The 14390-nt window shown below is 39.6% G+C and overlaps 1 protein-coding gene across 1 annotated transcript in view; it reads right to left on the bottom strand.

Annotated features, from left to right (window-relative positions):
* The window catches only part of LOC146316140 (protein arginine N-methyltransferase 8-B), a 35120-nt gene that overhangs the window by 3954 nt on the left and 16776 nt on the right, over positions 1-14390 (bottom strand). The window contains exons 4-8 of the mRNA XM_084733972.1: positions 11862-11925; positions 10074-10216; positions 8323-8410; positions 7048-7163; positions 2599-2749 (exon numbers count right to left, since the gene is read on the bottom strand). Coding sequence (XP_084590098.1) covers positions 2599-2749; positions 7048-7163; positions 8323-8410; positions 10074-10216; positions 11862-11925 — 562 coding nt within the window. The remainder of the gene's footprint in view (positions 1-2598; positions 2750-7047; positions 7164-8322; positions 8411-10073; positions 10217-11861; positions 11926-14390) is intronic.

The following is a 14390-nucleotide window of genomic DNA, read 5'->3' as shown; positions in this document are numbered from 1 at the left end:
ATCCTTGGCTAAAAGTCTGTGTGTGTCTGATACAACTGTCTTTCAGGACTGTACGGGGAGTTAATGCCAAGCCTTGACAGACAACCAGAAAATCAATAGAAGGGAAGTGGGTATTGCAGAAAAAAAAGATGAAGTTCTTAGATCAATTTCTTTATGAAAAGACTCTGGTAATGCAATAATGTGGTTGATAAAAGATTATCATTTGTTACAATTATCATTACCAAAGGGCCAACAGATATATACAGTAATTACCACTACCACTAGAGGTCAGTCACACACAGATTTTGACACAACACTCTTCTGTTAATTCACTCTAGTCCAGCACTGATATGAGCTGGACTAGGGGTAAAAAGACAGTGACATTTACTATTGTGATAGATGTCTTGAAAGTCTTAGAAATGGTCTTTGATCAGTGAGCAGAGGTATTTCTAAATCTAATGTGGAACACTCACAAACTTCTCATCCTATTAGGCAAAGTAACCAGCTAGCATTTGGATGAAACACAATAACCTGGGATGTTTTGAGCCTGATACCCCCATTTAACTTCAGCTACATTAATACCTAGTGAAGCTGTCCACCAACTGAGGCCCATTTCCGGTCTTGATTTCAGCCCCTCTGGAGCATTTGGTTCCACATAAAATGTTTACCTGAGGATGATTTCTGTCTGGCCAGTACAGTGTAATTTAGTTCCTGCAGTATCCTCCCTCTTTCCCTCATCTTTACTCCCTGGCATATCAAGTGTTTGCTACCAGCATGAAGTAGATCCCACAAGTCACTACAGTGTAACGTCAGATGCTCTAGGTACCCTTTGGCAAAGAAACCTGCCGACATGAGTTGATGTTTAAATTTCAAAAGTAAAATATTTGTTGTCTTGGGTGCAGGGCATGGACGGGACATGTCCACCCCAAACTACTTTGAAATAAATTATTTGAGAATATTTATTAGAATCCAGCGGTCTGAATCGTGTATGTTGGGTGCAAACCAGTGCTGGGCCAGTCAGTCAACATGAGTAGTGTGCGACTGTGGCAAACACTTCATCACAAGTGAGTTAATGATGTTACTGAGTAGATGACGTGTGTGCTGACTGTGCCTGTAGTGATGGTGCGACTAAAGTTTTTATTGTGAAAAAATATGTGCCTGTCATAAAACACCTGCTTTTGGTTTAACAGTCTGCCCACTTGAAAGATCGCTTGCAGCAGAGGGTATTTTAGCACTGATAATTTGAATAAAGTGAGCTGACCTGCCTTCCAGTAATGCACCTAATGCACCTGTTTTCATTGATCCCACCACTGCGCCTTGGTTTGTTATGGTGAAAAGTCAATGACTGGCTTTCATGCCAAGAGAAAGAATGAGAAGATAGATACGGCTTTGTCTAACTGTGATAAGAATCGTCTTCTCATCTAACTCTCAGCAAGAAAGCAAAATATCAAACTCTTTTTTGTTTACTTGTTCAGAGGTCTGTGCTTTCAGCATGTCACACTGAGGTGAATTTGTTATCAGGTGTAAGTGTTTTGGATTTTAAGTCCTTGTTTTCTTCCTCTACATTGTAAATCTCACCACTGCAGGGCTCACTGATGCTATCAAGGGAGGAGCACGTTTTAATAAAGACCCAAGAGCACCCACAGCTTCAGCAAAGTGGTCTTGAGGACGGTATTGAATCTGACCTCTGGGGTGTGCTGTTTCACTGCTGAAACTTCACTCATATCTCTGTGGAGGCTGGTAATAAAAATGAAGACTAATGATTTTTTAGATTGTAATTTCCATCACCATAATACATACAATATGTCTAATGCTGTAGAGGGATAATAGATATTTTTTGAGGTGGGGTTTTAGGAGGTACTTTATCCATAGCCAGTGTGTTAAATACAGTTTGGAGAAGCAGCAGGAGTACCAGCAGGGAAGCTAAGCAATGTACTGACTGTACTGATGTGGACAGGGTAAGCAACAATATTGTGTAAGCCACTTAAAAAGTCAATATCAGTTTAAGTGTATGCTATATGTAGAATATTTGTAGCATTTTACCTTGTTGTCAGACAGCTTCTTCTGATGGGAAACTGCTGTTATATCAGCCAAATATTGGTTTCTCCAAAGCCACCACAATCCTTTGGCAAAACAGTTATTTTAACTCACAGAATATGGGAGTTGCTGATCTACCACTGAATGAATAATTTAGTTTATTTGAGCTATCTTGACTTTGGTGAATCTGAACTAAAGTCTTAAAGCAGAGACGTTACACAGTAACACAACCAATAACCAATCAAGAGCTTTGGAAAGTACAATATTTGTCTTATATTACAGTGCTTTCCCATCCAAAAGGCTGAGATAAAACTATGAAAATATTGTAAACATAGTTAATTCTTATGTTGGCTAAAGGAGGTTAAATTACATTATGCTGCTGACCCCATCCACAGCAGTACATTACTTTACATTCTTCTCCAACTGGATGGCCAGCAACTTAACATAGGCAATGTACCAACTATGGATAAGCCCCTTAAACAACTCCCTCCAAAAAATCCAGAACCATCCCTTTAAAGCTGCACATCATATACACCTAGCGTGCCCCGTATGTAAAGTATGAGACAGTATGAAGCAGCTTACCAGTGGAAAAACCAGTCTTCTTGTGACACTTAGTGAACTCAACGTGAAAGTAGGTAACCAATGCATGGATGTAGTCGTTTCTCTGGATCTGCAGGCAGAACGCTGAGGTAAATGAGAGGTCCTCAGCCTTCACTGTGTAGATGTCCACCTCCTGTAGGAGTACAGACACACACTCTCCTCAAATATCTGGATAACAAAAATAAAGCCTGACAATTTGACATTTTGAGAAATTATTATCAGAATCAGAATCATCTTTATTGCAGAGTATGTGTACCAGTGTTGAGAAGTTTGTTGAAATTTAATATGTTGAAACAGAAACACACAAAAAGTAAGTGCTGAAAAAAAAACAACTGTGGATTAAACAAGATATAACTTGTTAATTAGTTAGTTCTACTGGCACTGTTGCCTCAGCAAGAAACTTCTGAGTTTGAATTCCCCTGCCAGTTTTCCCCTGGGGGAGAACCTTTCTGGGCCTTTTTGTGTTAAGTTTGCATGTTCTCCCCATGTCCGTGTGGGTACTCTCCAAGTACTCCGGCCTTCTCCCACAGTCCAAAGACATGCAACATAACAGGTTAATTGGTGACTCTATATTGTGCGTAGAATGTGAGTGTGAATGGCTGTCTGTCTCTGTGTATCAGCCCTGAGATCAACAGGTGACTTGTCCAGGCCGTGCCCCGCCTCTCGCCCAGTGTCAGCTGGGATAGGCTCCAGCCCTCCCATGACCCTTAGATGATAAGCAGCTATGGATAATGAATGAATGGATGAATGGTCAATTTTGCTACTTTGACAGAGCCAACCCAGGTGTTTCCCCTTGTTTCCAGTCTTTGCACTATTATAAAGTATTCTAACTGGCTGCTGGCTGTAGCTTCATTTCTAGGATTTAGGGTGCTTCACATTTAACTATTGGCAAAAGAGCCAATACTATATTTTCCAAAATATCTAACTATTCCTTTGGGGTACACTGACCTCAACCAGACCCTTACTGTGTTTTTTTCAGATGATCAATTAGTGATCTTGTAATCTGACAGCAATTTAAAATGCCATGGAAACAAATCCAGGAAATTTTATATGCAATTTCACATGCAATACATCAAGGAGACCAAAAAAACCATAAAGATTTACAGCCTACAAAAAGACAAAGGGTCACCGTTACACCCCACTGGGACTGTGCCAAGAACCTAATAACCTTCCAGAAAGAGGCTGGTAGTCCTTATGTATGTAGGACAAAGATCGGAGACCCGTGGTCATCAGGGAGCTCTTACTGTTGTCAGGCTCCAGGTGTTATTCATGCATGGTGCTAGCAACCCCGAATCTGTAAATGTCCCCTGGATCCAGTCAGTTTAACAGGACATCTGATATCCCATCGTCCCACTAGGCCACATTCAGAGAAGAACATGTTGTTCTGCATCCTGGTTTACTGTCGTTCGAACGGCACAGAGCCAACATATCATGTTAGCTTTGATTACTGAGTAACAGAGGGGAATGCAGCTCACCTGAAGCCGCAGGGTAAACATGTAGGCAGAGGTGTCATAATCTTGTTTCATGTGCCATCAGTGCTAATAAATATTCACTGCTTGCTCGCTGGCTTTGGTGCCAGATGCCACATTTGCTGTGGAGGAATGAGCCTTATGTTTGCTGGCAATAAAAACTATTCGATATTAATGTGAGATTCCCCCTGCTGTCTTTAGAAAATAATCACCCCCATAAACACATTTTCCAGATATTTACACTGGTCATGCAGGATAAACTTCTCAAAGTCACATTTTAAAGTTTGAGACATCAATATAACACGCTGCAATGTTTACCCCCCCCTGCAATTACTCTAAAGGCAAAATATAAAATTTAAGAGCACTATCATGCAGGTTGTTAATGTTAAATTAATTATTTTCTGCAGGATTATACTTGATAATGAGCTACACTGAGTATTGCTACCAAAGTTTCAAGCAGCAGTTTAATAACATGAGGTCCTGTGTGTGTTGCTCCTCGGCTATACAACTTTAATGAGGTCATTCAGTAATCCATTTAAAGACAATAAAGCTTGTCAGCGGGGTATCATTGTTGTAAGGCTGCTTCTTTTTTTTGCAAAATCCGAAGACAATCAGCGTTCCCATCAGCTTCATAGAGATTTTTATTAAACCCTCGAGACCGATCTCTATATCTCGCTGCATTTAAAATGAAAGGCTGTCTGATATCAAAGAAAACAAAAACTGGCTGCTTGACAATCAGCAGCACAATGAAGAAAGCAACACTGGAGTCGAGGTAATGATCAAAAAGCAATATTCCAGCGGGACAGAGGTGAGACTGGGCAGGGCTGTCTAATCAGCGCCAGTCGTAAGGTCACCATGACAAGGAGCACAATCAGGAGGACGAGACGGGCTGCTATTGACATGCATGGCACAGCAGCCCGGTGTCTCTAATCCACACGGTGAGAGGCACAGACAGGGAAACAGCCTCACATGAAGGTCGTGCTCATACCAGCCTGCAGCATGTCAGACAATATGTTTACCCATCAGTCAATGTCACTGAGTAATTATATTTAACGTATGTGTATGTTTAATCACTGTAATCATGTAATCATCTCTTATAGTTTATAATAATCACCTACTTAGCATTCTCTATGGGACAACTGCTAATGTATTGACATTGTATAGAATAATCACTACTTATTACATACAGTATGGTCAGATCATTTAGTATACATTTTTCAGATAACAAGTTAACAGGCATATTAAATGGTGATAATGACGTATTAATACCTTGGTTATAATCAGTAATAAAAATGTTAAGAAAAGGTCCATTAAGTAGCTGCTCTCTTTCTTTTTATCATGTTTCATTATCTTCATCATTAGGTGGAGTTTGCCCCATTGTCATGGTAATGCACATGTTCAGATTTCAATTTTTTTCTGAGAACTTTAAAGGGAAAATACAGCACTTTATGTGAGGACATCCAGTCAGCGTTGATGGTAAATGTAGTCCATTGCAGCATTAAATTCCTAAGTGGGTGCCATACTGACCAAGAAAGCTGAACTTGACTCACAGAGCCAGTGCGAGTGCCTACATGTACCAGGATGCATTGCACACAAGCTTCTGATGCCCATGTCACCATGTTTCACCACCCTAGCCTGTAGCTATTATTTTGTTGGCAAAAATATAGAGTTAGGTGACAAAAAATACTCATCTCGTCTACTTTGAGGTAGAGACTATAAATCCAATATGAAACAGCCTGTAGTTCTTTCTTGCGCCCAGTGACATCACTGTGACATCACTAGATGCAGGAAAACCAACAGATTTTGCAGCACTGGAACTCAGCTTTCTCTGTCAGTATAGCACACACTGAGGAATTTACCATGTCAGTTTACTTTATTTACCATCAACAGTGACTGGACATCCACATGTAAAACACAGAATTTTCCCTTTAAAGGGATAGTTCACCCAAAAATGAAAATTCAGTCATCATATACTCATCCTTATACTGATTGAAGGTCAGGTTTAGTTTTTATTCCACAAAACACTGCTGGAGTTTCACAGGAAAACAGCGTTGTCGAATCTCCCAAACATCCTGTGAAACCCCAGCAGTATTTTGTGGACTAAAAAACTAAAGTCGACCCTCAATTGGTGTGTGATAGAGAGTAGAGAATTTTATTTTTTGGTTGAACTGGACCTACTGTAGGGATATGACTGAAACCTCCAGAAAAGCTATTAAATGTGTTGAGAGGTTTTCTCAACTGCTGTCAAGAATAAACTTTCAGCTGTTACACCGCTACGGATGGAAAGCCCTTAAAGTGCCCAGATGAAATGGAAATATGAACATCTATTATTGACCCTCCAGTAAAACCCTTCCCATGAGCAGCAAATGTTCACCCATATCTTCAACCATTTTGATTGGCTGTTAGTGTGGCAGCAACCTCTGAACACAACAGCAGCACTCTGAATCTACTCATCTGCACTGTTGGGTCTTCATCGTGGGAAGTAAAAGATTACATGTAACAGTATTGTGTAATTAAGATACAAATAAGACAATCAGATTACAAATATCTTTAATAAAATATGGGCTTATTATCAGGATTACAATTTTAAATTTTCATTGTTTTATTTATTATTATTATTATTATTATTATTATTGTGGCCTCTAGTGAAAAAAGCTTTTCTGGGTGCAAATTTCAACATTATTTTGTCTTTAAATCAGAAAAGGGAACAGCATCACAGCACAGTGCAGGTTCTGCCTTCAATTGTGAAAATACTGTCATCATCCAGGAGCTCAACATCTAATTTAAATAAATATTTACAGGTAACCAACTGCTAATTGTACTTATACAGAAATCCAGTTAGCTAGCTAACCTGGCAATACTACTTCTACTTCTTCTGCTACTACTCAAAAATGTTTTGGGACTGTAGTCGGTGATGCTGGTGACCAAGATGGTGTCAGAATATTGTCAGTATTTTACTAACCTTGATGAGGCAGGAGTTGGTCACCACCTGTTTGGGGTCCACTACGTCCACCAGCGGTTCCTTCATGGCCACGTTGCGGATACACGTCATGTCAAAGCCGTACACGTTCTCCCACCCTGGTAAAAGCAGCAGCATTGTTCTCTGTTAGTCTTTGTAAACTGCAAACATGTGACACAGTTTTCTTCCTTCCAACTTTTGATTCAGTTCATTCAGTTTTATAGTGTAAACATTTGGGCTGCAGCTGTAAAACAAGACCAGAGTCAGACCTCCCGTCATTTTGGAACAACTTTTATTTTGACCGATAAAAGTCACATTGTGTTCTGGGGTTGATTTGTAAACATGAGCCTCCTTGAACGCAGCCTCCCCTCTTTCGGATATTCTTTGCTGCTGCTGCTGCTTTGGCTGAATCATCCATACATTATTCATTAAACTCCTTAAGATAGTGTGTGAGAAAACATCTCTATCATGACCCAAACGGAGAGAGCTACTTGAGTGAGTTGGAGAGCTGGTGATAATGAACAGGTCACAAACCCTGGGGGACTTTGTAATGTACTGTATTTGCATTTCTCGCTGCCCACTTAACAAAGGCAGTGTTCAGCCCGGAGTAGCACTAATGACCAAAGGATGCTCTTAGAATACTGGAGTGCTTCAGGAGGCCACTTCTAACTCAGTCTAAAGGTCATCTTGGGCCATCTGCCTTGAGAGAAAGAAGTTTGTGTTCAATATGTGCACTTGTCACAGACTGAACTGAAGTATCCAGACACCGGAAAGTGTTGCAGTACAGTGAGCCACTGTGATATGAGTCTCAGGATATTATCTGCTGCAGCGTGCTTGTGTAATTTCCCAGATGTATGAGGGAGTGTGAGTGGGAGGCCTTTTGGCTATTGTTCTGTTTGCGTGCCTTTTGTCATCTGGGTTGTGCACTGGCTTCACACTGACTTTGACGCTGTTCTCCTGCTTTGTGTCCAGCAGCAAAACATCGCCCACAGTCCTCCTGTCGGCTTTAGAGTGGGATGATACAGAGATGGAGAGGCTTGTTGACTTATAATATCAATTATCGCCCCCAGTGTTATGCCTGAGGAAAAGTTCAAAATCATTTGCGGAGCTGGAAAGGTTGCGTGCAGAGGTGTGGAGGAGGTGTGTTCTACATCCACGGATCATTTACAATGTAAAGACATCGTCCTGGTTATAGCCACCCAAGAGCGACACACAGAGTACACCAGGTAGAGCACGAGTCCCTTCAGCCCCACATTCACACTCTCGCAGTGAACTTACAGTGTATTTTGAAATCTTTGTACTGCCTGTCCTCAATGGCCACCACATATAGAGAGGCACGGTCAGGAAACATTAATCCACCCGGTTTCTGTTTGACAAATGAGACAAAGAAATAACTCAGCAATTAATCCTGAAAACGTTCTAAAAGATCTACATTACAGTGTTAGTGTTTCATTGAATTATGGAGGTGTTCTTGTTCCCTTTGTGTGCAGACTGAAAAGCTTGGGGAGGTTCCATTCCCCTTGTTGGCAAAATGATGAAAATGCATCCCCTTTGTTAACCTGTAACACCACCTCTGCATCCCCTAGTACAGTGGTTCTCAAACACCCAAAAAAAGTTCAAGCCCCATTTAATTGTTTTTAAATAAATCATTAAAGGAGCACTATATAGAAATTACACATGCAAAAATGACTCTTTTTGTCCAAATAGTCATAATACTCAAACATCTACTCCCTCGACAATGATTTCTTACCACTCATAAACAAAAGTGAAACAAAAACAGTTATTCTGGCCCAGAATAGAAATTTCAAAGGGGGGCACCACAGCTGTAGTGTTTTTGTCAGAGAAGCGAGCATGTTTCCTTAATCTCTGATGACATTTCATGATCATTTTATGATTTATTACAGTAAATACATTAAAGATTTCTCCTTTAATAATGAAGTGGAGAAGCAACTAGTAAAAAAGTTTACTTTTAGTGAGATAAAGGTCAGCCCAAGAGCATCATCAGACTCTTGATTGGTTATTTTCCTACATAAATCACACTCCTTCAACTTAGTTTCATTTCATATTTTTCCCTTGGTCATCCACACCCCACCAGTGAAGTCCGCCTCAGTGTGAGAACCACTGCCCTAGTAGCAGCAGAGAGTGCAGGGGTAGAAGGTTTTAGTTGACTATGTCAGTATAGTCTGCCTGACTCTTTTATCTTTTATCTGGATTGTGAAAGTTATAATCGATTGCCCTGACCATGGCTCTGAAATATCACCTGCTGATCAGTGCTGTGTGGCAGACAGATTTGCCTTTTTCTCTCCCCTTTCTTTCCTATCTATAATATTTTTTGTCTAAACTTTAGAGCTACTGGTTAGAACCAAAAGACCTGTTCATGCATCTGCATTTGCTAGTGATGGGTCACGGGGTTATGCAAACAAAACATTCTTCTCATCAATAGGGTGTAGGGTGTTCCTACTGGGCCTTCCCCCTGTTAAAAATAACAGTTCACCCACTGTGTTCAACTATAAGACTACTAATATTATTTTCCAGTAATATGTATGTAAAATGTATGCTTTTTCTGTTAATCTAATAATTATTGCATTCTTGAGTTTATTGTATTAACAATTTTGGTAAGTTATTTCTTTTTTTAGCTGTTGCAGCATAGCATACAAACTATTCTTTTGAACATAGACACATACTGCAGATTTTTTTTTTACCCCCAGGGAGAATTTGGCAGCTGTGGTTCCAACCAGGGATTGCAAAATAATTTTGAGGGGTCATGAACAGAAGGCTCCATCCATATCTGTATCTAACATTAAGCATAAATGACACTTTAGCCAGTAAATCTATGATGGAGACAACAGTCCCAGTAGCTCATTAATAAGAACACACTTAATAATAATTTAAAAATAAATACATTTTCAATTTTTTAAACTACAAATTGCAGCCTAAATCTCTCAAACAATACTACATGTATGATTTATTTCATGTTTTTTACACAGATTTATTTCGTATTTACGAACACACACTCCACACATCATTACCAGCCACTTGTCCCTGGCAAAGATGACAGTGTTGAGCATGGATTCATAGAAAAGGCAGTAGCCCATCCACTCAGATATTATGATGTCAACCTTCTCAACAGGAAGCTCCACCTCCTCCACCTTGCCTTTGAAGATGGTGATCACTGCAACACACAAGACTATAATTTAGGAATGATAATGCTTAAAAAATGTGCAAATGAGTAAATGTGAAGTACACATACAGTAAAAACATGAAAGAGGTAGGAGAGACCAGGAATGGCAGTAACACTTTTTGTTTGAGCATCAGCAATATCAGTTGTTGTTTGTACCATACCTCTCAAACTTTGATACACAGCACCAATATATGTCTACACATTCACAGATAAAGTGAGCTGAAGAGCTCCATAGTTACAACCTACCCCACTACTGGGGTGAGTTGTATCACTGTGTGGGGATAGATTTAAGATTTAAATGAAGTGAACAATTTAAAGTGACAAAAACACTGTGTATATTCTTGAATGTGCATGTGGGTTCTGTGACTGTCACAGTTGTGGCAAATGTAGATGGCTGCCCCTGGGCTGTAGGCTTTGTGGGCTCAGAACTGACAGCACATACACATGACCCACACTTCTTTATGCCTGGAGTTTGCAAAGTGGTTCATGCATACGATGCAGAAATTCTCACCATTTTAATGAGCTGTTAGCCAATATATAGCTAGCTGTTTTAGCACGAGGGCTTGAGGGTGGTATGAGTTCAAAGCATCAAATTAAACTAGAGAAACTGCTACTTTAGGTTATGTGAATCAAACCATTGTCAAATAAAATGAGGCAAAAAAGCTTTTACTTTCTCACCTTAAAATCAGTTTTTTGTTTATAAAATCCATACTGTAGCTCATAGAGACATCTGTGAGCTCAAAAAGGAAATGGGAATGCAGTATATTGAAGAAATCAAAGTAGCAAACTTCTGATTGGTAAAACTGACAGAATTACAAGTACCCAATGTTACAACACTCCCCAGATTCCCCTACTGTATTATATCACTCGGTGCAAAAAGAAAGAAAGAAAGAGTGTTGACACATCAGTATGTGCTAACATGGTGGCCACAGTGTTCTTATGGAAATCAGCCTAGCTGGGTTTTACAATGGCGGGCTGGATCTTTGCCCTGCCTGAGATTAGCTGACTTCAGCTTTGTTTGTTCTGCCTCTGCATGAAGTTACTGAAGACTTTCCCTGGTGATGCGAGTGTCTGTCAGGATGACATGTGAACCCGGTTACTCCAACTGGTGATTGCTTCCCACTTATTTACTGTCTAAAACTGAGAGAGAGCACAATGTTAACTCTCTTCTCAATTACTTGAGCGTACTTGATATTCATAGGTTTATAGATATACAGGACACTGGCTGACAGGAGGGTTTATGAAGCTACAATTTAATGGATGCACAGTCAGTAAATTTGTTTGCAAAGTTGTAGGAGTATTATGATAAAACCATGTGCTTTGAAGTTACATAAGTTGGAGGCATGTTTGTTCAAATGAATGCAAATGAGCCGTTGCAGTGCAGTACGGAATGATAAACCACAGGTCCAGATTTAGACCGTCCTTGCAGAAGGATCATTCAAAATCCTGTGCGGGGCAATACCCACGACCACCTTTTCTTTATTCTTCTCCTTCTCATGCATATCTGCCAGCCTTCCCTCCCTCCTCTGTATTCGCTACGTCTGTCACGACTGTAACCAGGTTTGCGTCTCCCCTCTCTGCAGACGGAGCGCAGTGTCATCAGGATGGAGAGAAGAGGAACAGCTGTAGCTCTTACCACTGTCGAGGTGGTTGGACTTGATGATCCTCTCCGAGTACTCCGATATACTGGAACATTCAATCTGGCAGAGAAAAGAAAGGAAGAAAAGAAAAACTCATTAACTGACCATAAATGAAGGTCTGCGATGCTTTGGGAAGAATATCTTTAATGGAGTGACTCCTGCAACTGCAATAACCTGTCCTCAGTTTGCCTGTAATGTGGTCAGAAGACTTTAAATGTTACTGCCGCACTGATGTCGGCTGGAAAGCCTCTGATAAAAGACCAACTGTTTCTGTTGCTATTAGATAGAAGGACTCTTCAGCTTTACTTTATCAGACTCAGTCAGTATTTGTTGACCATGAGAGCCTAAGAACACCCCCTCTTAACATAAACCATTAAATCCACAATTTTGATGAACTGACATGAACCCTTTTAGTCCCGTCTGTTAAGGACACTAATTTACATAGTTCAAATCCTGACATTTGAAGTCTATCTAAATGTTTTCTTATTTTAGAAATTCTGTGATAGTGTCTAAAGACCAGTGGTGAATGTACTAGTACAGCAAAGTAAAATACTCCATTACAGATAAAAGTCCTACATGACATGAAAGTCCTATTTAAGTAAAAGTACAGAAGCATTAACAGTACATTGTACTTGGGAGTGTTAAATTGCCAGTACTCTTATTTATTATATGTATGTATATGGCATTGTACTTTTTTGATATTTTTGACGGGAAAATATAACATATGTTCAACTTCATAAATTAGGAAGACGTGTTCGCTGTCCTCTTTTTTTTAAGAAACCTGAAACAGAAAACATCCTATCCAACCAAGCAAAAGGGAGTAAAACTGACCTAAGTCCATAAAGACAGATATTTCTGTCCTTAACCCAGGCAGCCCTTCAGTACAGTTGAGACAGAGACGTGAACAACACAAAATAAAACCTCATTACAGATAAACAAGCAAACAAAAAGCTAGCAGATACCAGCAAAAATGACAAAAGGGTGTGCTAACAGAGCCTGAGAATATGCCAGTTACATCTGAATCTACCAGTTCATTATACCAGGTGCCAGACTTGTCTGCAAATATGCTCTCTCTCTCTATCTATATATCTATATATATCTATGTATTATTCAACTGTTCTTACTTGTCATGATGAAAGTAGTTTTATTTTTATATAAAGTTAGGTAGTTTAGTCCAGTGATTCTAAACTTAGGGAGTAATCCCCCTCAATAGGACCACAATATAAATCTGGGGATCAAAAGATGATTAATGGGAGGAAAGTTTTGTAAAAAGAAATTGTTGCTTTGTTTATGGAAATAAAGGACAATTTTACCTCTTTGGCCATTGAACAGTTAGACAATTTGAGAGGTCAGCCCTGTATTCTAGGAATTGCGTTAGTGTATGAATACATTTTTTTGCATAATAACTATATGGTGACAACATAATAGCTGCCTGAATTATGGTGAATTAAGGTAAACAAGTATTGTGACTTTATGAAGGTTTAGGCAATAAAAGTGCTTTGGTTAGCGTTAGGGAAATACTGTGATTTTGGTTAAAGCCTCTGAACACCTCACACATGTTTTCAGTTACTCTGTCTGATAACATCTCCGCTCAGGTTGAAGGCGGAGCTTTTATGGGAATTTACTTGGTCAGATCTCATCTACCAATAAGAATGATTAAGGTGTAATTCGTCCCACCCTAAGAGCAGAGCGAGCACAAGACTCAGGAAGATGTTAATTAATTACAGTCTTTACATGCCCACACAGTCCTGAGCAGAACTCTGATCAGCCAGCTCAAATGAAAACACCTGCGTGGGTGTTCATAGGTTTTAAATATTAATAAATAAATCTCATGTCTCAAGTCACTGCTGAATTTTGAATAATTCTATAATTACTATGACTGGCTAGTATTTTGTGAGGCTGTCTATTTTGGTGGAAAACATTTTACTGATCAATATTAACAGTTTTGCAAACTTGCCAAGAACATTATTTAACAACATCTCCTCATTATGTTAGTAGAAAACTTTTTGCTGTTGCAAATTAATTAGCTGGAGAAGTTTAGAGTGGAAATGGCTTTTTGGTGGAACTGCTAAAAACTCCTCAACATCTGGAATGTGACAACTTCACATTGCTTCGTTTGGAGAGGTCACACGCCAAAATGACTGGAAACAACCAGCTTCATCTTTAACAATGTGTTGTATTCTACAAGCTTAGTGTATTTTTTGCTATGAGAAATCTTAATCTGAAAAGTATGTAGCTGTAAAATAAATGTAGTGTAGTATAAACCACTGCTACCACTGCTAAAGTCAAATGACACTGTTTTTAAATACTAAGTTTAGTGGAAAAATGACGATCATTTCTATCCCATATGTGGCCCTTACAGGCAGCAGCAATCCCTTTACTCATGGTCACAGCACACACTCCACTTCTTTGTCTGATTTAAAGAATAAAGACAAGTCCAGACTTTAATCTTTATTTCTGAGTCAATGCTCCTAGCGTGAATGTCTGTCTGGCACTGCAGCCACCATAAGGAGCTCTCTGGGGTA

This window comes from Lutjanus erythropterus, chromosome 13 (assembly GCF_056507025.1).
Source record: "Lutjanus erythropterus isolate fLutEry1 chromosome 13, fLutEry1.hap2, whole genome shotgun sequence".
Taxonomy (NCBI): Eukaryota; Metazoa; Chordata; class Actinopteri; order Lutjaniformes; family Lutjanidae; genus Lutjanus; species Lutjanus erythropterus.
This window is presented reverse-complemented; position numbering and strand designations above follow the sequence as displayed.